Raw genomic sequence first — 22,018 nt, 5'->3', positions numbered from 1 at the left:
TTCTACCCTAAATGCTATGAGCTTCAGGGAAATAAGTGCAATGGCACAAATGGAGAAACTCGACTCCAGCTGTAAAGAGATTTGTGTTTTATGGGACATGTATCTGGTCTCCACTCTTTGAAAGTCCATCCTTGCTCTCCCCCAGATCTGGTGTTTATGCGGTCCCCGAAGAGACCACCCATTCAGCACACTGCACTGTCCTGCTCTAGGGATACTCCATCAGCTCTGGCCCTGGTCTCGCAGCAGGAAGGGCAAGATGGAGCAGATGACTTTTTACAACTCTAAATGGTTTTCTCAGATGGCCCAAGATGGAACGAATGGTACTGATTTAAGGCCGCAATTGGTTTCACTACAAAAAAATAAGAAGGGAACTATTAACAAGTTACAGGGATTTCTGCTGAGCAGATGAGAGAGGTACATGCTAAAAAGTGTGTAGTCAGCTTGCTTTTGGCTTTTAAATGACACTCCCTGGAAATGAGACTTGGTGGCCTGCTGTGTTTCAGGGGGTGGGAGCCCCCACATGAACTAGCGTTTGAAGAAACGCTGCTATGCACTTAAGAGTACTCAGTACAAATAATAGCTCTTTTTCATAGTCCACATAGAAAGAGCAGACTATGGTACATATTTTGCAGAGAAGCAAGCCAAGATACTGAGAAGTCGTTACTCTCTTACCTCACGGACTAGCGGTTGTTGTATAAGATGGGGAGAACCAGCCAAGGGCTAAATAAAGCCTCAGGAGGCAGGCAGTCCTCCCTGTGCATCTCAACACTGGGCTGCCTTGAGGCCTCGCATCACAGAAGAACTAGGGCAGAGTGGGAGGCCTGGGCACACTTCCCGCAGAGGGGTCAGAGCTGCCTCTCACAGGAAAAGCCTACCTCCCTTTCCTGCATAACAATCTCACCTCATCCCCTCCCAGATACTCTAAGAGTCTGGACTGAGACCTTATTTACTAGAGGAGCACAGACTACAGAGTTTTGGATTGCCCCGCCCTCTTACTGAGTATGGCATCTTGTGAGCGTGCCTCTCTATGGAAGCAGAATTTTGAGTGTCTCCCTCTGTAGGGATATTTTGAGAAACAGATGAAATAACATAATACAAAGTGCACATAGGCATTAAGTATTTGTCAAGGTTCAGCATATTGTAAATAATTGTTTCCTCTTCTCTGCCCTTCTGTAAGTGAAAAAGGAGGAAGGGAAGGAGAAAGGAATCCTAGGACATTCGGGTTCCAACTCTCAAGTGTTGGCTCCTATCCATGGAGATGAGCCTCTTGGCCTCCCCGCACACAGGTGAGCCTATGTCACAGCTAGGTGCCCGGATGTAACAGGCTGCCTTCATGGCTGTGAATGATGGAACACTGGGCCCTTAACCACTATGGGCCCATTAAGCCAATCTTCCCAAAAGCTAAACCACCTCTGTTTCCTCTCTGGACTATCTTTCACTCTCCCCTCACCCCTGCCCAGAATGGAAATTTGGTGCCCCATGTCTATCTCTTCTCAGCCCAAGCAAGTAGAATTGAACACAGATAGGTAAGTTGGTGTCTTTCCCACTGTCCTCAGAGGTCTTAATCCACTTCTGAGAGGTGATGAAAATGTAATGCCCAAGTAGCTGAAAAGTCTCTGGTATTCCAAGACCAATCCCCCACCCGTCCCTCCTCCCTGCATCCTGTTTTACCCATGGACCCAAGCGAGGAAGTGCTCATCGAAATTCATCCTCCAGATGAAAATGTAATGCCCAAGTAGCTGAAAAGTCTCTGGTATTCCAAGACCAATCCCCCACCCGTCCCTCCTCCCTGCATCCTGTTTTACCCATGGACCCAAGCGAGGAAGTGCTCATCGAAATTCATCCTCCACATTAGCCTGTTCCAATATTTAAGGCTCAGGGCCAAACTAACCAAAAAGAATACATGTTTAGCAGTGCTTCCATACGAGGACAATAACCTAGAATATACTTGTATACCATGAAGACAAGTTAAATGTGACCATGAAAATCCTGAATACCAAACCTGCTGACTTTTGCATCTTTAAATCGATCACTTCCAGATTATAACATGGAGGCTTCCATATACAGTTTCCTTTGGGGTTTATTTTGTTGTGCTTTATTCCCCCAACCCCCAAGTTGAAAAACAGTAAAAACAATACCCCATCTGGGCTAGTAAAGAATAAGTTTCCATGTGATTACTTGGTTCCATCAGCCTGACTCTTCTCTCCTATCACTCAGTGGCATGTGTCCCTGAAGAATGGACACGGCGGAGTCACCGTGGCCCTAAGCAGCCTTCTTTGAGGCTTGCAAATGGGTAAAAGGTAAAATGTCAACACCCTACGGACTCATCCCAGGGAATGAACCCAGAGGCCATGAAATTAATGGTCATGATCCCAGGCCTGTCCATCCCTACTAAGGAATTACCCTTAGTTGAAATGAGTACCCTTCTTAAAATGCAGATGCATAACATTTACAGCGCTAATGAGAATTGTGTGGTTTCGATCTTAGAAAGACTCCCAATGCATCCGTCTCCATAAAGTTGAAAGACATACATGGATCTGAACCTCTTCCTTTTAAAATAGCTTTTAACATATTCACCCAATTCTCATCTTTCACATAGGTCCTCTGGGTTCTGAGTCTCTGTGTTTCCTGCATGGCCCTGTCTCACACCTGTGACACTGCCCCAGGTGGGCTGGCCCCATCTTTTCGCCTTCCATTAATTGGGTTGTTTTTTCTGCTACTTGTTTTACTGCCTTCCCTGTGTTGTATACACATCGGTTGTGATTGCCATTTAGAGCTGATCTGCCTCTCTCCTGGCTACACTACCCAGCTTCCCACTGAGAAACCCTCCCCTCCCCCCTTCAGCCCTTTCCCCCCACCTCTGAGGAAGGCAGGTGACTAAGGACTGGATGGTCCAAGCAACATATTTCCCGGCCCCCAGCACAGTAATTGGTTCAGAGGTGACACAGTTAGAGTCAGTGAGATTCGGTGAGATTTTGCTAGAAACCTTAAGAAGGGCATGTGACCTTTACCATCAGATTTAAACTTAAGAAGATGGAGGTCTAGAGCTGCTGGCAGCTATGTTACCACAATGGCAGGGGTTGGGGGTTGCTGAGAATGAAGTCAAGTGAGAGTATGGAGCAGGGTGGTGCAAGGGAGATTAGAGGTGTGGGTGGGTTCCAGAACTTGGTGACTGTTGGTTATGGTGGGTAGGGAGGGAAGGAAACACCCCAGATGGTGAGTGGATAGCAGTGTCCTTCCTCCAGGAGAGGGCACCAAGTCTGTGAGGTAAATCAGACTCAATTTTGGACACACTGAGCATAAGGGACTTTGGGACAACATAGGATATGTCACCAATAACTGTTTTAGTGAACTCAACTGAGATGCCCTCAGTTGGGGGCATCTGAGCTGCTCATGGGCATCATTCCTGATCTTAGTGATAAATGAGATCTGCGTTAAGTGGCAATCTCTGAATTGTTCGGCAATCCACAGGAGTTCAAAGCCACGCTGTCCACTGAACTGTCCTCCTTTCTCTACCTTTTACTGGTATGAATTCTCAGCATCTAATCCCTTTCAAGGACCAACCTTGTAATCGTAATTTGTAATTATTACAAATCAAACTGATGAAACACCTAACACTGACAGAGATGCTCAACATCCTTTTAACTGCCTGACAGATATAAAAAGCACCAAGAGTGTTAAAATCCCTCTGTTTTGTCTGCTACCAGTTGAGGAGAAGAGAGGGTTTCTGTAAATGACAGGTCCCCTTACTTCCACAGATGAAGATGTTCTGCCGGCTCTGGTGTCACTGGTCCAGGATGGTTCCTTTTAAACAACATTTGTCAGACCCCACGGAGAAGGATGGCACTCACAGAGGCTCCCTCAGTTTGGGCCAAACAAATAGCTCCACAGTATACATCAAAAGAACAATAAGACTGCCCTTGTCCATAACTGGCCTGGGATTTCTTTTCTCTTCTCTATCTGTGTTCCCTCAGTCAACATCCCCCAAGCACCACTTCCATGGTTGGCTCATTTTGGCCCCACCACTAGCCGTGTTTGGGCAGAAGCCGCTCCAGAAATGTAATCCCTAGCTTCAGACTCTCCCAACGTATAAACTCCCTGGAAGATTCTCAGTGGAGATGTCTGAAGGTAAGACCAGACATCTAACTTGATGAAAATAAAATACTGACCTATTTAGAGTTAACGTTTGAGTTGCTGACAAGAAAATATCAAGTGGAAGAGTAAACTAAAAAAAAAAAAAAAATGTTGCAGTGAATTAATGCTCTAGTGAGTAAGAATGAAGAAAGGAAAGTGGTGGAAAGGCAAGGGCCCCATCAAGATGGAGAGCCACCTGGGAATCCTCAACTCACTTCTGCCACCGCTTAGCGGCAAACGTGCAAGTAGACTGCTCTGTACCTTGGTTTCTTTTTGTGTAAAAGGCTGAGGAGGATGAATCCCATGCATTCTTCTCCATAGGAGAAAACAACTATACAGAATACCCATTCAGTATCTTTTTTAAAATAGGAAGATCTGGGGTTTTGCAAAATGGTGGCTAATTCAACTAAGGGCTTTTCCTTTGAAATTTTATCAACAAATGGGTCTTCATGAGAGAGAAACAAAAATGACCACAAGGACGGGATGAAAAAAAGCAGCCTCCTAATCTCACTCAGACAGAAGGGTGGGTCCAGTCTCCAGCAGCAGCAGCAACAGGAGCACAAAATTGGCTCGGGGCCACAGATTTGACATGCCAGATATTCACATGTCTGAAGTGATGAGGTTATAGAGACGTTGGGTGAGGCAATCATCATGTGGAACTTAAGTTTGGCGCCAATGCTGCCAATACTCACTTCACCAAAAGGGAACTGCTACAAGACTCTGTCTGCCACTGAAGTTTCCACTACAAGTTCAACACTCTCCACTTCTTCTAAGACACAAAACAGTTCAACACAGATGGCTCTGTCTCTTTTCTTCATTTTATGAGTGATACTGTCCAGAGTTACTGGAACTCTTAGTTCTTAAGGGAAGAGGGACTGGATGTTGTTTCTTTTACCTCCTTTGTTAACGTCAAGAAACCAAGCCACATATTTCTTAATAATGAAAATCTGGATCAAGTTCAGTGTATAGTTCAAAAATGTATTCCAATTAAACAATTTAATAGAATTTTGGCTTCTCCTTTAGCCCCATCCTACTACCATATGTATCCAATAATTCCAAGTTCATTCCCCCCCGACTAATAAAAAATGGAGTCACTAAATAAGTGTGACATTTTGCTTTGAAATTTCAGTTTCTCCAATCAACAAAACGAAAAGGCAGCCTATGGAATGGGAGAAGATACTTGCAAATGACATATCTGATAAAGGGTTAGTATCCAAAATCCAAAAAGAACTTACCAAACTCAATACCCAAAAAATAAATAATCCAGTTAAGAAATGGGCAGAAGACATGAATAGACACTTTTCCAAAGAAGACATCCAGATAGTTAACAAACACATGAAAAGATGCTCAACATCACTCATCATCGGGGAAATACAAATCAAAACCATGATGAGATACCACCTCACACCTGTCTGAATGGCTAACATCAACAACATAAGAAACAACAGGTGTTGGCAAGGATGCAGAGAAAGGGGAAACCTCCTGCACTTTTGATGGGAATGCAAACTGTGTAGACACTCTGGAAAACAGTATGGAGGTTCCTCAAAATATTAAAAATAGAACCATCCTATGACCCAGCAATTGCACTACTCGGCATTTACCCAAAGGATACAAAAATACAGATTTGAAGACATACAGCCTCCCCAATGTTTATAGCAGCATTATCCACAATAGCCAAACTATGGAGAGAGCCCAAATGTCTATTGACTGATGAATGGATAAAGAAGACATACATGGTGTATATAAACGATGGACTATTAGTCAACCATCAAAAAAATAAAATCTTGCCATTTGCAATGACGTGGATGGAGCTAGAGAGTATTATACTAAGTGAAATAACTCAGTCAGAGAAAGACAAATACCATATGATCTCACTCAACGTGGAATTTAAGAAAGAAAACAGATGAACACATGGAAAGGAGGAAAAGGAAAAAAGGAGCAAGGGAAACAAACCATAAGAGACTCTTACCAGTAGAGAATAAACTGAGGATTAATGGGGGGCGGGGGAATGGGCTAGGTGGGTGATGAGCATTAAGGAGGGCACTAGTTGTGATAAGCACTGGGTATTGTACGTTAAGTAGTGAATCACTGAATTCCACTCCAGAAACCAATATTGTACTGTAAGCTCACTAATAAAAATTTTAAATTAAAAAAAATTAAAATAGGGGTGCCTGGGTGGCTCAGTCAGTTAAGCATCTGCTTTCAGCTCAGGTCATGATCCCAGGGTCCTGGGATCAAGCCCCTCATTAGGATCCTCTCTCAACAGGAAGTCTGCTTCTTCCTGTCCCTCTCTCTTTCTGCCCCTCCCCTGGCTCATGCTCTCTCTAAATAAATAAGTAAGTAAGTAAATAAATAAATAAATAAATAAATAATGTCTTTTTAAAAATTAAAAATAAAAATAAAAAAATAATTTAAAAAATACAAGAAATAAAAAATCTTAAAAAGAAAGAAAGCTCAGTTTCTCTTAAGCCACAGTTTTCCAAGGGTCAACACCTGCCCAACCACCCCACAGGCTGGTGAAATGCAGACTGTCAACCCCAATCATCACTCCACATCCTTATCCACACAGCATTCCAGGTGGTTGTGCTCCAGGCCAGTGTATCAGTGAGCCTGCCCACCTGAGCCCCGGTGCCACCAAGTGACCTCCTTTCATTAGGTCCTTCCAGGCTGCCAGGCCCTGTGACAGTTCTCAAGAGTACAGCAGTGAACATAATGTCACCACCAATGCCTGCTCTCAGGAACTAGCCATATCCCTGCCAGTCTTCTCACACCGGCCTCCATGATACAAATTCTTGCTTAGCCAGTTTGGGCAGTCAATGAGCAAAGAAAGGCAGAGAAACAAGAAATCACCTCAGAAATACACCAGATCAAGTAAGTGTCTTTGCGTGGAAATGACCCATTTTCACTTATGAAGCCTGTTTATATAAAAGACCTCAATGAAAAGTTACCCTTCTTTGGTAGGTGAGGAAACAGACTCGCTAAAAGTAACTTGCCCAAGGTTATAAAGGGAGTTCGTGGCTATCAAAGATGAAGGCCCAGATCTCCCAAATGTCATAACACCTTTGCCTCTCAGGGCCCATGAGGGCCTTAGAGCAAGAGCAGCATCCTGAATATGTACTGACCCTGCTTCTCTCACAGAATTATGAGGAGAAAGTTGCTTCATGAGGAAAGCTTCCTTTTCTCCTCCATTTAAAACAAAACAAAACAAAAAACGGATGGAAATTCTGCATTACTTGTCTCATCAGATCCCCATGATGAGGTTTATGCTTTAAATAGTTAATCATCAGAAAGGCATTATCTCTCATCCCTGAGGAAACTTCCTCTCAGGTCTCCATGCACAGGGACACGGCGGGGTGGTGATGATGATGATGATGGTGATGATGATGATTGCTAGCATATAGTGAGGGCCTACTCCATTTTAAATGTACTGTCTCGTTTAATCCTCACAAGAATTCTATTTTTCCATTCTGCAGATGAGAAAACTAAGTGTCAGAAAGAATGGGGAATTTGGCCAAGGTCACAAAGCTAGGAAAGAGTGGGGATAAGAGCCTCACCCAAGGGGTCTGCCCCCAACTCCTACCCTTTTAATCACCTTCTTCATCTTAAAACCTGAGAGATTTCAATAATTTAGGTTACAAAACCTAATTTAGTGCGCAAACTGCTAGAAGCTCCTCTGGGAGAGGAATGTAATATAATCTTTAAGTCCTAGTTCTTCGAGTCCTAGAAAGGTTTCCCATATGACAGAGCCAACAATTTCAAAACTTAGTGTTCCATTAATGGCAGCCCTGTGACAGAACAGAGTAAGCTCTGTAATTTTGACTGATGTCACTTTGGGGTGGAAGGAGGTTAGAGAGAGAGACTCATAAAGTGTCTGACACTCTGGGAAGCTTCCTGAGGTGAAGGTGTCCTGCCGTGGGAAGAGCCACTGACTGAGGAAAAGAGTTGAGGTCAGCCCACAAGCCATCTTTGCTAAAGTCACTGGCTTCCCAACCTGAGCTACCAGAGAAGGGAGAAACTGGAGGAAAAGCACAGAACAGTGCAAGGCAAAAGTTCACCCAGCACATCAACTTGAGACAGGTGTCGTGCCTTTCCAGGTGTTCAGCAGAAAAGGAGGGAGCATAAGTTGCAAGTTTCAGATGGGCTTGCAGTGATCGCCTCCTCACTGTCAGATCTAAGCAGTTCATTCCTATTGTTTGGACTGAGCTTTTTCTCCTCTACAAAACCAGAATAAGGAAACTGATAAGGCTGCAATGAGGCATATATATGAAATTATTATTAAATATCTCTTTGAATGCCAAGGGCTATATGAACACTTAGGCATAGAAATAATCATTTCACCCCCATTGTAAACATGAACACAACCTTGCTTTTCAGAAAAGGGAGAGAACGCTGCATCTGGAGCTGGCTTCTTTGCACAAGTGGTTATGCTTTGGTTATTTACAAGGCTACCAAGTACTCTTCATTCAAGAAGAACCAGTGTGACCCATGGCTTGGCTTGGGCCCAGATGTGCTGTATTCAGTTCTGCTCCCACTCTCTCCCCAGCACTATCACTAAGAAGAGGCCATGGCCTCGGGCCTTACCTTGCTGTTTTTGCATGGTAGTAAAATCCTCAAAAGTGAGTGTGCGCACGGGGGGTCTCCAGAACGCGTAAGTCTCCATGATGGCTTCCAGTCCGGTTCTGCGGAGAGAAAAGCCAACAAAGGAGGTTGGAAATCATGCCAAGAAATGCACTGACTTTTTAAAGATCCTGCAGTGGTTTGTCTGACAGGTGGTATGTACATAGGCATTGAAAGATTTCACCCCCCCCCCCTGAGGAAATTAGTCTAGAAGAGCACAAGGAACAGATGACACTGAAATGCGTAAGGAAGAAGAAATTAACCCAATTCAGATTATGTGCAAGCAAGTCATAACCAGGATGGAATTTTGCTTAGAGCTTTCTTCAAAGGAGGTCCTGTCTTCATGGAAAAAAAAACAATTGTTAAAGGTCAAGGTCACGAATACCATCATGACCAGAGCTGAGCCCAGAGCTGAGCCCAGAGAGGCACTGACGGTTTCTCAAGCACAGGATGATGTTTCATCATTACCGCAGTGCACGGACACAGCCTGCCCCGAGTCACCCCTACCAGTCAGTATGTGGAGTCCACAGAACCATCAAATCGCTTAAATGAACAGAGACAAGCAGGGTAATAGCAACAAAAGGAGAAGCAAGCAAGCAAACACACTTGAGTTTCTGTCTCAACAAAAAATTCCCACCTGAAGGCAAAGAAGGGGTTTGGTCTGAGAAATTATACCTCAGAGAAAAGGGCCAATATATTTCTGCAAATACTGGTCTGTGTTCTATAAAATCTAATAATCAAGCTGGTCTTTGAGGGTCACATATTTGAGACCATCAGACCTCAGGAAACATCCAGTATTTTCCAAATACATTAAGGCTTCTGTTTCATTGATACTGGAGGTTCCATTAATTAAAATATGCACACACTGCCTACTTTACCCTTCAATAAATGCTCTACCATATATATGAGGTGCTGAGGGACATCCCTTCAACATAACTATCCAAGTTATCTTGGTCATATACTTGCTGATATCCCATATCCTCAAAAAAGTATTGGTTGGGTTTTGTTTAAAGCTCTGAATTTTTAACTTCATTAAAGCTTCTTATTACTGACTTTTCTTTAAAACAGACTGCTTCACTTCCATCTAAGTGGAGGGAGCGGAAGTACAGGGACTATGGACAAGGAAGGTGGAAAAGAGTAGGTATCATTGTCCTTCCACTCCAAAGTTTCTAGAAGGTAACATGGCATCCCTTCCTGCAAAAGACAAATGTTCCCTCTTGAGATGAAACTTATGCTGCCTGTCTTCCTCCCTAGGCAATACATTTCCAGGGTTCTCTTCAGTCCTGCAGACCAAGAATAAACTGAGAAGCTTTATTTTTAAGTGAGAACAACTATCCTCTCCTTATAAATGTCTAGAAGATCCCTTGAGGTTCTTCTCAGATGAGCTGCTGAGACACTGATTGGCTCTTCATGTTGGAAAATTTCCTCTCGGAACAGGCTTTACTTGCACAGTTAACTTTCTAAAGTCTTCCCTGGAATCTTGGAGGCTTTAAATACACCAATGTTGGCAAATCAAACTCTGTATTTTTAGAAGAGGTTGAGAAGAGAGGGTGTTGCATGGTGTTTATTAGCTGTTAATCTGTTAAAAGTAGGAATAGAAGACATGTCCACATAGTCACCTACATTAATGCTGAATACAGTACATGGAACTATTTATGGAGAGAAAGAGTCCAAGCAATTAGGGAGTTTAGAATAATAAAAGGATAGGCAGATAAAGCCATGCTGAGCTTTGATGATTGTAAGAAAGAGACAGGCCAGGCATGGATCTCACCGCCTCGTTCTGGAATGTTGGCCACCCACCAGAACATCTTAGGATTCCCTTTAATGGCATGGGAGGCTCACTGCAAATGGTAAGGTCTTTGTTGTTCCACCTCCTATCTCATTCTTCCCAGGAGCATTTACCAATGAGGGACAAAACATTAACTCAAGGACAAAGAACAGTCCCTTCTCACTTCACAAGAAAGTGACAGATGACTGTGAAGAAACAATTACACACTGATATACTGCCCATATCATATTTATTCAAGAAATAGAAAAACTTTGATTTCATTTTCATAATAGGCAAAAAGCCTGTGGCAAAGTTATTCATAATTTTATTTAGGCCATCAACACTATATAGGATAGTGACCATTTACCCATCTGTCCAAATCTAAAATCCAACTGAAAGACTGAGTTGTAGAATCATAGATTTAAAAACTGGGAAAGTATTACCTACTTCCAGTTCCTGGGATGTCATCTTGAATGGTTACCCAGCCTCTGCTGGGGTATTTCCCAAGAAAACATTAAGTTTTCTAATAGATGTTAGAAAGTTCTTTCTGATCTTGGACTGAAATCTCTGACAAAACTTGTACTCTCTGGTTCCATTACCAGTGAGTAAATGGTGACAAGTGCCAGACACTTTCCACATTCTCATCAGGAAGACTTTCCTTAGCAGTTAAGAATGTAATGTACAAGGTATCACATATGGACACAGCTATGCTCCCTCCAGTCCAGGGCTCTGTCAGAAGGTTCATTTTGGTGGTGGAGTTGTAGGGAAGGGCTGTGACTACTGAAAAATAATGACTGAGATCACCCATCCCTCACCACGCTTTGCTGTAGATCCATCTTTCATAGATTTATCCCAGATATTCCTGAATCTACTTACATATTCAAAGCATATCTCTTTTTATAAAAATTAATCCTATTTGTTCACTCTATGCCACATCTTATTGTCCTCAAACTCCATTGAGCTTCATCAAATAGATGTGATTGTTAGAAAGTACTAGTGCTAGATATCAGGATTTGGTGACGTGAGGTGGCAAGCTAAGAATTAGACAATCTAGCTTTTTTCATCACTTGTGTGTCTACTCTGGATCCCATTTCTCTGTGTCCCAGTGCTTAGGGTGACAACTGTCACACGGTCAGATCTCAATTTGTATGCATTGAATGAATAAGCAAAGGAGTCAATTTTCACCCTATGTCTTACTACTGCACCATTATCTCATGAATTTTAGCCAGCCTAAAACTTAGAAAAACAACTTGATGTAAAATCAAGACTGTGCAGACAAAAGGAATCTTTTAGTACTGGAGACTTGGGAATTGTTCCTATAGCTGCTTGTGCCTTTCTTGACTCAGGTCTCAGAGGGGTTTCAGTTTTCCTTTGGTTTCTTCTGTTCCGGTCACGGAATTTCTGACCTACAACAGTTTGAGTCCCCCTCTCGGGGACCAGTCATTTCTACCCTCATCTTCTCTTATAAGAGTCTCTGCCAACTACCCACTAATATCTTGAGCCACTGATGTCTGTTCAAAGTTTATTATGAGGAATACATTGCTTACTTATTCATCATCATTCTACCCTAGCTTTGTAAAATTTTATCATAAAGTTCTTAAAAGCGAATTCATTGTCCAAAACAGATTTTTAAAAAGCAGGCTTAGGTAACCTCACGTCATTAACATGTTCCACATGGTGGGCCTCTCCGGGTCTGTTGCACACCAGAGACCCAATGTCTGAGGTTTCCAATCAGAGATGATCATATTGGCAAGTGTCTCCCCTCTTGCTTACTTTTCCCTGTTTGCTCCAGTGACAACAGAGGCCATATCCAAACCCTCTTTGTTCAGTCCTTTGGCTGGAATCACCCCTCTGATTTCCAAGCCTCTTCTCTGTAGACTTTTCAGTGTTCTCACTGGCCAAACCAACAGAACGTGCTGAAGAGGAGGGAGACAAGGAAGGAGAGGAAACAAGCCAAAGATCTCTTTTGCAAATTGATGATGCCTCAAGATGACCTGATTTGGAAAAACAGCCAGACTGTAAAGAATTGTTCTTCCAAACTTCTCATTAAAAAAAAAAAAAGTTCAGCAAATATTTGATGATAATAATAACAATTATGACTATCTTCATGAACCTATAGAAAGCACTCTGCTGCATACTTTCTGTGTTTTATTTGTGTTGCGATGATAGAGGGTTGCTTTTTATGTTTCTTTGATTTATTTTCTCTGTAGTTCTGACTTTTAACTCTTCCCCAAGCTGTTGGCCAGTGATTCTGATAACAAAAGGAACACTGATGAGGCCACTGGTCATCTGTTAACAGAAGACAGTCAAGGGCTACAGAGATGGGGTTTTGAAATCATAAAGAAGACTTTCAGCCAGTAAATGTGCTAGGTCCAGGAGATACAGAGACAAAAAAGACATAGGGTCTTTATCCCAATTCAGGAGTGTTCTGTTCAATACAAAGAGAACAGCATGTAAATCACTGACTACACAACAGTGTGATGAATGTTACACCAAAGATACATGGAAGAGACCACAGAGCACTGAGCAAGAAGTACTTCCTCCACCTGGAAAGTTCCAGAAACGCTCCCTAAAGACCAGTTATTTCAGCTGAGTATTAAAGGGTACTCGGCAGTTTTCCACACAGACAAGAGGCAGGAAGAACTTTCCCAGGAGAGTTCACAGTATATACACAGACGTGGGGGTATGGAAGAGAAGGCACGTTCTGGGAACTGAAAATAGTTCAGGGCGGCCGCAGCTCCAGGTGCAAGATGAGATGGTGGGGCGGATACCAGAGATATTTATTGGGGCCTGGATTTTATCCCATGGGCGGTCCTGTACCTCTGCTCTTCTTTCCTTTCTCTTCCTGTTCCAGCACTTGAAAAGACAAAGAACCAGAATATACTGTTCTTTCAGACCTAATTACTATACATCAACTTCCTAATCCTTTTTCTTAGACTGTCTTTCATCCACCGAGGTGAGGTCAGCCCTTCCACATCTTTCTCTCCCCTGGATCTGTAATTGGCTTCTACAGATTGGTGGTCCAGGAATAATCTAAAAGACCTCCTGATAGAGGTCTACAAATTGCGGGGGAGGGGGAGCCATCATTCAAAACTTGGCTTTAGATGATGCAGTAAGTACATCTACATGATGAATTGGCTGTCACAGTGGTTTGGAAGAACAGGTGTCCAATGGACAGATGCTTGGGGCTGAGTCGAAATTGTTCCTCACCCAGTGATTCCCAACTTGGGAACCCTGTCCCCACATGGAGTCTGAAAAAGAAGCAATGGCAGTCCCTAAGGAGTTTTCATTGCCTCGAGAAAAATGGCTGACAACACAATGCAGGCTAAGAGATTAAGTTTCTTCACGTTTGACTGGAGTGGTCTGACTTGAATTGGGAAACATGAAATCGCACAAGCAGATGAGCTTAGTGGTGAAGAAGATCAGGAGTTCCAGAGACGGACTGCCTGGATTCACAGTGCCATCCTGCTGATCCCCTGTGTAATCTCGGCCAGGCCGTATCACCATCTCATGCCCAAGTCTCCCTGCCTCTAAAACAGAGATAACACTGCTCCCTCCTAATTGTTATAATAAATGCAGATTGATTAAAGATAAAATATAACAAAGAGGAAAAAAACATAATGAAAGCTCGAGGACCACTGCTCTACCCCCAAGCAAAAGAAATGCCACCACCAGCTGCTCAGGCTGTGACCTGTAACAGGAGAAAACATTCTTACTTCCCAGGAATCCAAACCTGGGTCAGCCCTCTGGCTCCAGACTGAATGTGGAGGGACCCTCATGTTACCCAATTCCGTGTCTCATTCTCTCCTCAGAGAACCAAAAACGTGTCCCTTTGGCCCCGGTAGGCCTCATTATCTTGCAGATAGTTCAAGCTCCAATCTGTTAGCCATTAAAAAGACGTCACTCTGTTAGATGACACCATCCCTGGGAAAGTGCCATAGATAATAAAACAACTGCCAACTTTTCCCTGGCAAACCCACACAGCCAAGAGGACAATGGTGGAAAAGGTTCGTGACGGAGGAGGAAGAAGAAATAACAAGGCAGAGAAAAATGTCAAGTACCGGCTGGAAGACCGTAAGCCAGGGGACGTGATAAACAGCCACAGCCTGGAAGGAGAGGGGGAATCTGGCAGGAAGGCCATCACTGGAGTCTAGGACAAGGCCAGCTACCTTGAGCTGTAGATGCTATGGTTCCTGAGAGGGAGCCCAGCACGGATGACTTACTTTTGCTCGGCTCAGTGGCTCCCATGCCAGGGATAACACAAGAGTAGGCAAAACCTACAGGGGTTAGTAGGATTCCTGGGAACGAGCAGGATGAGATTGGCTGGAAAAATATAGGGAGTGGCCCGAGGGAGAACAAATAAAAACATAAAAATTGAAAGTGAGGGAGACCCTTGGAAGTCGTGCTGGTTTGAAAGAAGGCAGGGGGTCCGCTCCCTGGCTCTCGGCTTGCTACATGAGGCTTCAGGAGCAATGGGGACCCGGACAGGGGTGAGGGCAGGGCTGTCTGATGACTGGCAAGCTGTGCCTCGCTGAGGGAGAGGGACATCACCCTCTGGATGCTGCCTTGGCTGGACTGGCAAATTGTGAAAGCTAGCATCTCACCCTACTCAGTTTTACCATCCCTAAAATGGGAAACACTGTAACAATACCAGTCAGCTCGGAGACCAAAAAGGGACAACCTGGGCTGCGTGTGACATGCTTATTACTACTATTATTATTGAACACTTGGGATTTGAATTCCTAGAAATAAACATACAAGGTTGAAATGTATGAAATTGCTGATATTTCACCTCTTGGGCCCACAAATATAGTAATTTCATATGTTCAGCTTAGTAGGTAGGTAAGGGGGTGAACAAGATTTGAGACACCTGGTTCTAACAGAGAACCCTTCTAACAGACTTTAACTGCATACTTCCTCCCCAGCTCACCAAGAAAAACAGTTTCTTTCAGATCTAAGCACAGATGACCTGACCCTGGGGCTGGGATCTAGCTGACTCTCCCTCTTCCTTCCTTCTCACTTCCATTAACTGGAGGCACTCTGATTCCATGCAGAGTTTTGAGAGAAGGAGCTGCGCCTCGATAGGGTTTCCTGTCTGTGTCCAAGGAAGTGGATCTTCACTCTATGAGCATGGCCTTGGCACAGCGGCCATTTAAGAGGGGTCCCGGGAAAATCCTCTCCTCCCAAAGATTTTCCTCCCCATCAGTGGAGATGCCTTCCTTTGGGTTATCAGCCTCGTTCAGCATCCTCCTCCAAGAAGCAAATCTATTCCCGTAATGCAGTTAATGGCTCCATTTTTAGATCCGTCTCCGGCGCACCATGTAAAGGGACACTAGGTACCAAGGAGGACTGCCGCCAGCCACGTTCCCAGAAAAGAGAAGGGCTGGCAGAGAATTAGCTCACACATTGCCTCCTCTAGGCCCTCTTGTTTTCTCAGTGACAGGCAACCTATTAAAGCCAGTTTCCATGTGAACCAGCCACTCCATGATACAGGGCCTGACACCGGCTCCTTGCTATCAGCTCCGAAGTGCTGGGATGTGAGTCATGGTTAAGCCTCCGAGGGTGGCCTCCATAGAGAAAAAGATCCCCTACTAGAGAGTTGTACCAGTTCCCTAAACTGCAGAAGAGCCACTCTACCTGGGCCTGTTGTGGAACCAACAGCAGTGGCTTCTAGGGCACCATGCCAGCTCGGAGTATCTGGAGGAAACCATGTAATGTGGGACAATCCCCCTTGCAGTTGCTTTAGAAGCAATGGAGTCTGGGAGGAAGGGTAAGGCCAAGGTCAAAGACAAGATGAAGGGTACAGAGAGAACCCAGAGTCATGCACTCCATGGCACTCTTTTAAAACAAGTTCGTAGAACCTTTACTCCCCATACAGATCATAATTTTAATCCTCTCCTTTTTATGTATGTGTTTGCTTTGGAGAAGTCCCTGGGAATTACATAAAATTTCCCAAGCTGACTTGAGCCTTCTGTAAAATCTTGGCAGCCACTCCCAACGGAAACAAGGCTTTCACGTTAGATGCGGACTGAGAGACCCACAGTGTCTTCTTTCCTTCTGCTCCTCTGGCTATCCCTTTTCAGTGCACAGTCTTTGCGGTTGTGATGCTCCCTCTAGCTGAGCACAGTGTGCTCGCCAAGCATGGGGACAGAGGGACCTCCTGAGGCTGCTTCTTGACCATGGGACTCAATGCAAACACTCCTGCTTCTCTTCAGCTCCATGACCTTTGTCTTCTCTTTGGAATGTGCTGCCCGCTGGGGTGCCCATCCATAAAGATATAATTTTCTCTTTCTGTTCATACTGAGCGACCTTTCTCGACTAAACCTCACTCTGTTTGGGCTCAGCCTCTGGGACCCCTTCTTTCCTGAAGCTCCCAGGAAACTTGCTGGGAGTCCTCCTTTTCTCCAGGAAGTATAAACACATCCCCACTGTTCAGACACAGCTCTGCTGGCCTCAAGGGTGTGCATGTCTACTCTAGGACAGGCTAAATCAGTGTCTACAGCATCAGTCCATCCCAGATTTGAATCAAAATTGCCCTTAGTCTTCAAACTAAGCCTATTTATAGATTCACTCTTTCTTCCCTTTTTAGTTGGTGTCTAAAACTAGCTCCCTGCTGTTGCTACACCTGATTTGCTGTTGCCTGGGGTAAGGTTTTCTCACTCCCAAGTTCCTGGTTTTTAATTTCTCTGTCACTCATCAACTCTGTTTGCTGTTTTGTAACTAAGTAAACAATTATCATTTTACTCTGTGTACCTGGCACTGTAGGAAATAATCTAAGACTAGAAACCTTAAAAAGGTACAGTCCCAGTTTTCCAGAACGTACATTGTAGCAGCGGGCAGAGCCCAGGAACACAGATCCCAAGACATCAATTCATCAAGCTGAGGGGATCTGTTTTCCCTAGGAATAGCAAGGGGCTACTGTCTCCTTCGGGAAGGAGAAATGTCCCAGAGATCACTCTGGATATTGTGCCCTGGGGCTAGGCCTGCTGATGGGTAAACACGCATGGCTCTACCCAAAGCCAGAATTGAGCCACATGATTTCTGAGAAATCTAGAAGGAGGGACAATTTGGAATTAAACACAATTGCCCTTCCATTAAAGAGACAATCAATCCCTGGAAGCAAAATCTGACAATGTCTCCATCCAAAAGGGCCAGCTGTCTACCTCTCCTCCCCTCAACATGAACACACACTTCTGGTAGAGACTTCTTATCAGGGACACAATTACACGGGAAGGCAAAGCAACCACTCCCTAAGTGCGGTTTGAAGAGTGGCGACCTCCTTACACTGAAGTGTGTGAATGGCACTTCCTAAGGAAGCAGGGAGGGCTGTGACAAGCTCTGGGGACAGTGACACCACAGGGCTAACACTGTGGACTCACTGGGGATTCTGTGGGGGTTCTGAAAGGCCCAGTGAATGTCACCTCCTGTCCTCATCTGAACTCAAAATAAAGTCCGAGAAGGATGTAGGAGCCCAAAGCCACAGAGACCGAAATACCAGTTTCATTGCTGATAAAGGTGTGTGGACACTATGGCATAGATGTGGAAGCTGAATGAGTGGGTCAGGACTCCCCTGAAGCAAGCCAGCCCCCCAGAACAGCAGGCCTCCTGTGCTGAACCTGCGACACAGGGCAAGAACCTAGAATGTATGCTGTGTGCAGGAAAGCAGGACCTCAAGAGTTCCTTCTCCCAGACTCAGCAATCAGAGGGGTCACTCTGGTGCCCGGTGAGGGAATGGAGAAAACGAGAGGGCTAGAAGCCAGGAGTATTCTCCACAGATATCTCTTTACATGGAAATAAGGATCTTCAGCCCAGCTCCCTCGAGTTCTTCTCTTTGCCCAGGACACTGCTGTTGCCTGCCAGCCCCAATCAGAAGACTCCGCAGTGAGAGACTGGAAGGGCGGGAGAGACTCAGGAGAGGCAAGGGAAGAGAGTGCAGAGGGTGCTGTGTCCTCCCCATCTTCCCTCCACACCCCTCCCTCCCTGAGCCTTTGGATCACACTGGGATAGATTGAGATCGACAAACCTAAACATGTTTTGGTTTGAGGTTTGGCAAATTCTGTAACTCCAAAGTATTCCACAAATGTTTTGTGTTCTGCATAACCAAAAAACATTGGCCAAGAACTCCCCCCCGCCCTAATTTTTAAGCCCGTGTGTTTTTAAAGGAAATGTAATCCGTATGTTTTGGGTACATTTATATGCAACTCATCAAACCATGCTCGTCGCTATGAGTCATTTGATGTCTAAAAATGCATGGGGATGATCAGAGACTTATAAGAACTCCGGTAACACAAGAAGGGCAATAGGTGAGGCACTTGTTGGACAGTAAGGAACTGGATTCTGGTGCTGGCAAAGAACCACCAGATCCCAGAAGATTTACAAATAATCCCCTATAGGGCGCCTGGGTGGCTCAGTGGGTTAAGGCCTCTGCCTTCGGCTTGGGTCGTGATCCCAGGGTCCTGGGATCGGGCCCCGCATCGGGCTCTCTGCTCGGCGACGAGCCTGCTTCCCCTTCTCTCTCTGCCTGCCTCTCTGCCTACTTGTGATTTCTCTCTCTGTCAAATAAATAAATAAAATATTTAAAAAAAAATAATAATCCCCTATATCCTCATCCATCAATCGTTCCCATCTGCAAAATGACATTAATGGTTCTTGCCCTCATCAGACCCTGCAGTCAGGGAGTGAGATTTCAAGTCTGATTATCAGGTCATTTTGAAATTTTTTAAAGACAGAAAACAAGGGCCTCCATGAGTCTGTATTCCCAGACTGCTAGAGGACAAAAATTACTTCTATATTCAATGATTCACCTTTGCCCTCTCATGAGACAAGGGACTTCAAGGCCATTATGTCACAGTTTCACCTGCTAGGGAAGTTCAGCCTGACTTCTGTCCTCTACTAGGGAATCCCTTGTTGACAGGGGGTACAGCAAGTAGATGATAAAGCCATGAGGATGGCTGCAAAGGCAGGTGGAGAATATACAGATTGTTTTATTTGGAAAAGAGAGGGTTCTGGGTACTTGAGTAGTACCTTTAAGTAAACGAAGTGTTTTCAGAGGAAGAGTTCTAGTTTCCATATCTGTTGGAGATAAAATACGTTGAGTTGAAACTGTTAGCATGATAGAACACGAAGTTCACAGGCTTTGAAGTCAGGAACCCAGAAGTTACTCTGCACTCCAGCTTTGCTCTGTGACCCTACAAAAGCTGATTAAGCTCTCTGAGTCTCAGTTCCTTCGTTTGTAAAATATAGGTCATTTTAAAAATTGGGAAAAAAAAAAAAAAACCTAAGTGAAAGGTCTGGAACACAGTAAGTGTTCAATCACGGATAATTCTGGTAATTACTTAAAATTACTTAAAGTACCCTGAAGCTTTAAACGGGGCATACATCACAAAGAATCAACATGTTCAGAAAAATAAATAAATAAGTCACTAAAATGGGCTATTGAGGATCCAGAGTTCTGCTTTCATGGATTCCTTACAAAGAAGAGTAGCCCACCAGGCAGGACAAATAATTGTCTGTCCTGAGCAGGAAGATATTCACCAGCCCCAAAGCAGACCCAAGCCAGAGCTAAATGATGTGAAGGTCCCTTCTAGCCCAGTGAGGGGACAGGAGGACCCTGGGACTTGCACCAAGATGTCATCACAACTTCCTAACCAGAGGCAAATGCTTCAAGCTACATGGTCTAATTCACCAGACTAAAGCATGGTTCCAGTTCTTAGAGCAGAGCACTGATGCTGGTCAGTACAGCCTATCTATTCCAATTTTCTGTTCTAGGTCACACCTCTGAAAAACAAGGACTCCAGTAGAAGAAAAAAAGCAAAGAAAAAAATCAAAACAATCTTTAGAGTTCCAATAAGAAAATAAACAAATACTAAGTGTCACTGGGGATACCAGAGGAAAGAAAGAGAAAGTAGTTGAATAACTAAAGTCATTAGGGTTGACCCCTCATGGTGTCTAGAGCAGAAATTCTTAACACTTGGTCATGGAAATTTTCGAAAACTTGGAGAAAGCTACAGACCTCTCCCCAGAAAATGTACACCCGCTCATCCACACTCAATTTTCCTTATATTATCTGGGAACTCACAGAACCCCGGAAATCCACCCACAGACTCGACCTAATGATCTTAAACACCCTAGCAGCTTCTGTATGAAAGGCCAGCTTCTATTCTGAGCACATCATCACCATCAAGGTCCTTAGTAAGCCCCGAATGCAGAGCCCCAAAAAGGAAGCAACAGGACACCATTCACAGGCAAGTTCTATGACCTGAACAAGGAATATAAGCTAGCGGGCAGGAAGAGGCCTGTCTCAAATGGAAGGAATAAGTATGCATTCCTCACTGGCTACATTTGGAAGACAAAGGTCTTCACTGAACAGGAAAGCCTGTGGCCTGAAGTTTTCAAACTAGAAGTTGAAGTGAATTTTACTTTACTCAATAGACATAACCTTAAGAAATTCTGAGGTAAATAAAATTGGATAGCAATTTAAATATATTTTAAATATACAATAAGAGTTTCATTAAGAAGTGCTTCTACAGGGGGCGAAGGGTACACTTCTTGTGATGAGTGCTGAGTAATGTATAGAATTCCTGAATCATGATATTGTACACCTGAAAATAATACAACACTGTATGCTAACTATAGTGGAATTTAAAAAACAAATAATTTTTTTTAAAAAAGCAGTGCTTTTGGGGGGTCCTGGGTCATGTAGTCAGTTAAGCACTTGGCCCTTGGTTTTGGCTCAGGTCATGATCTCAGGGTGGTAAGACTGAGCCCCAAGGCAGGCTCTGAGCTCAGTGAGGAATCTGCTAAAATTTCTCTCTCCCTCTCCCTCTGCCCTTCCCTGTATTCCCTCTCTCTTCTTCAAATAAATAAATAAATCTTTTTTAAAAAAGTGTTTCCATAAATAATTTTGTAAAGGAAATGATCACTATAGATGATTTTTAGCATAAGTCTGGGTTCTAACAGAATGTGCTATACTGTAAATATAATACTAGAGAGTTTATCTGAAAACTCTTGCAGAGAAGATAGCAAAGGGAACTCCTGACGGTCTGTGTCATTCAGATGTAAAGAAATGCCCCAAGTGAGGGAAAGGTCTGAACGCTAACATAAATAGTTATTGCAAAGTCTACACACTTTACAAGACACACGTGTCACATTTGTGGTTTCTGTAGGGTTTATATGAAGTGAGTTTTCTGGCTGAATAACCTTTGATAGATCTGTGTTTCCTAGCAACTTCCATTCTCCCCTAGCTCTTGGGATAACAGATTTTATTTTTATATAGGAACGGTGGGAAAGAAAGGATTTAGAGAGAAGCAGAATTAAACAGAAAAATGCCACAGCTGCTAAGATCACCTACAACAAGAGCAAACAGTCCCGCAAACATCAGCGGGTCCTAAGAGTTTCCCTCCATGACAGCCTAATCCTAATGCTGGAGCATCAGGAAAGGTTGCGTTCTAGAAACTATCTTTACTAAGGCAGGCAGCATCTAATATATTTGGGGAATAT

The 22,018-nt window shown here is 43.9% G+C and overlaps 1 protein-coding gene across 3 annotated transcripts in view; it reads right to left on the bottom strand.

Moving 5' to 3' along the window:
- TBX15 (T-box transcription factor 15) overlaps positions 1–22,018 on the bottom strand; it is a 104,030-nt gene that overhangs the window by 5,733 nt on the left and 76,279 nt on the right. For all 3 annotated transcript variants that reach the window (XM_047727489.1, XM_047727490.1, XM_047727491.1), the window contains exon 7: positions 8,716–8,813. In XM_047727489.1, coding sequence (XP_047583445.1) covers positions 8,716–8,813 — 98 coding nt within the window. The remainder of the gene's footprint in view (positions 1–8,715; positions 8,814–22,018) is intronic.

The sequence above is a fragment of the Lutra lutra genome, chromosome 4 (genome assembly GCF_902655055.1).
Source record: "Lutra lutra chromosome 4, mLutLut1.2, whole genome shotgun sequence".
Taxonomy (NCBI): domain Eukaryota; kingdom Metazoa; phylum Chordata; class Mammalia; order Carnivora; family Mustelidae; genus Lutra; species Lutra lutra.
The sequence above is the reverse complement of the archived record's forward strand: the minus strand, read 5'-3'. Positions and strand labels throughout refer to the sequence as shown.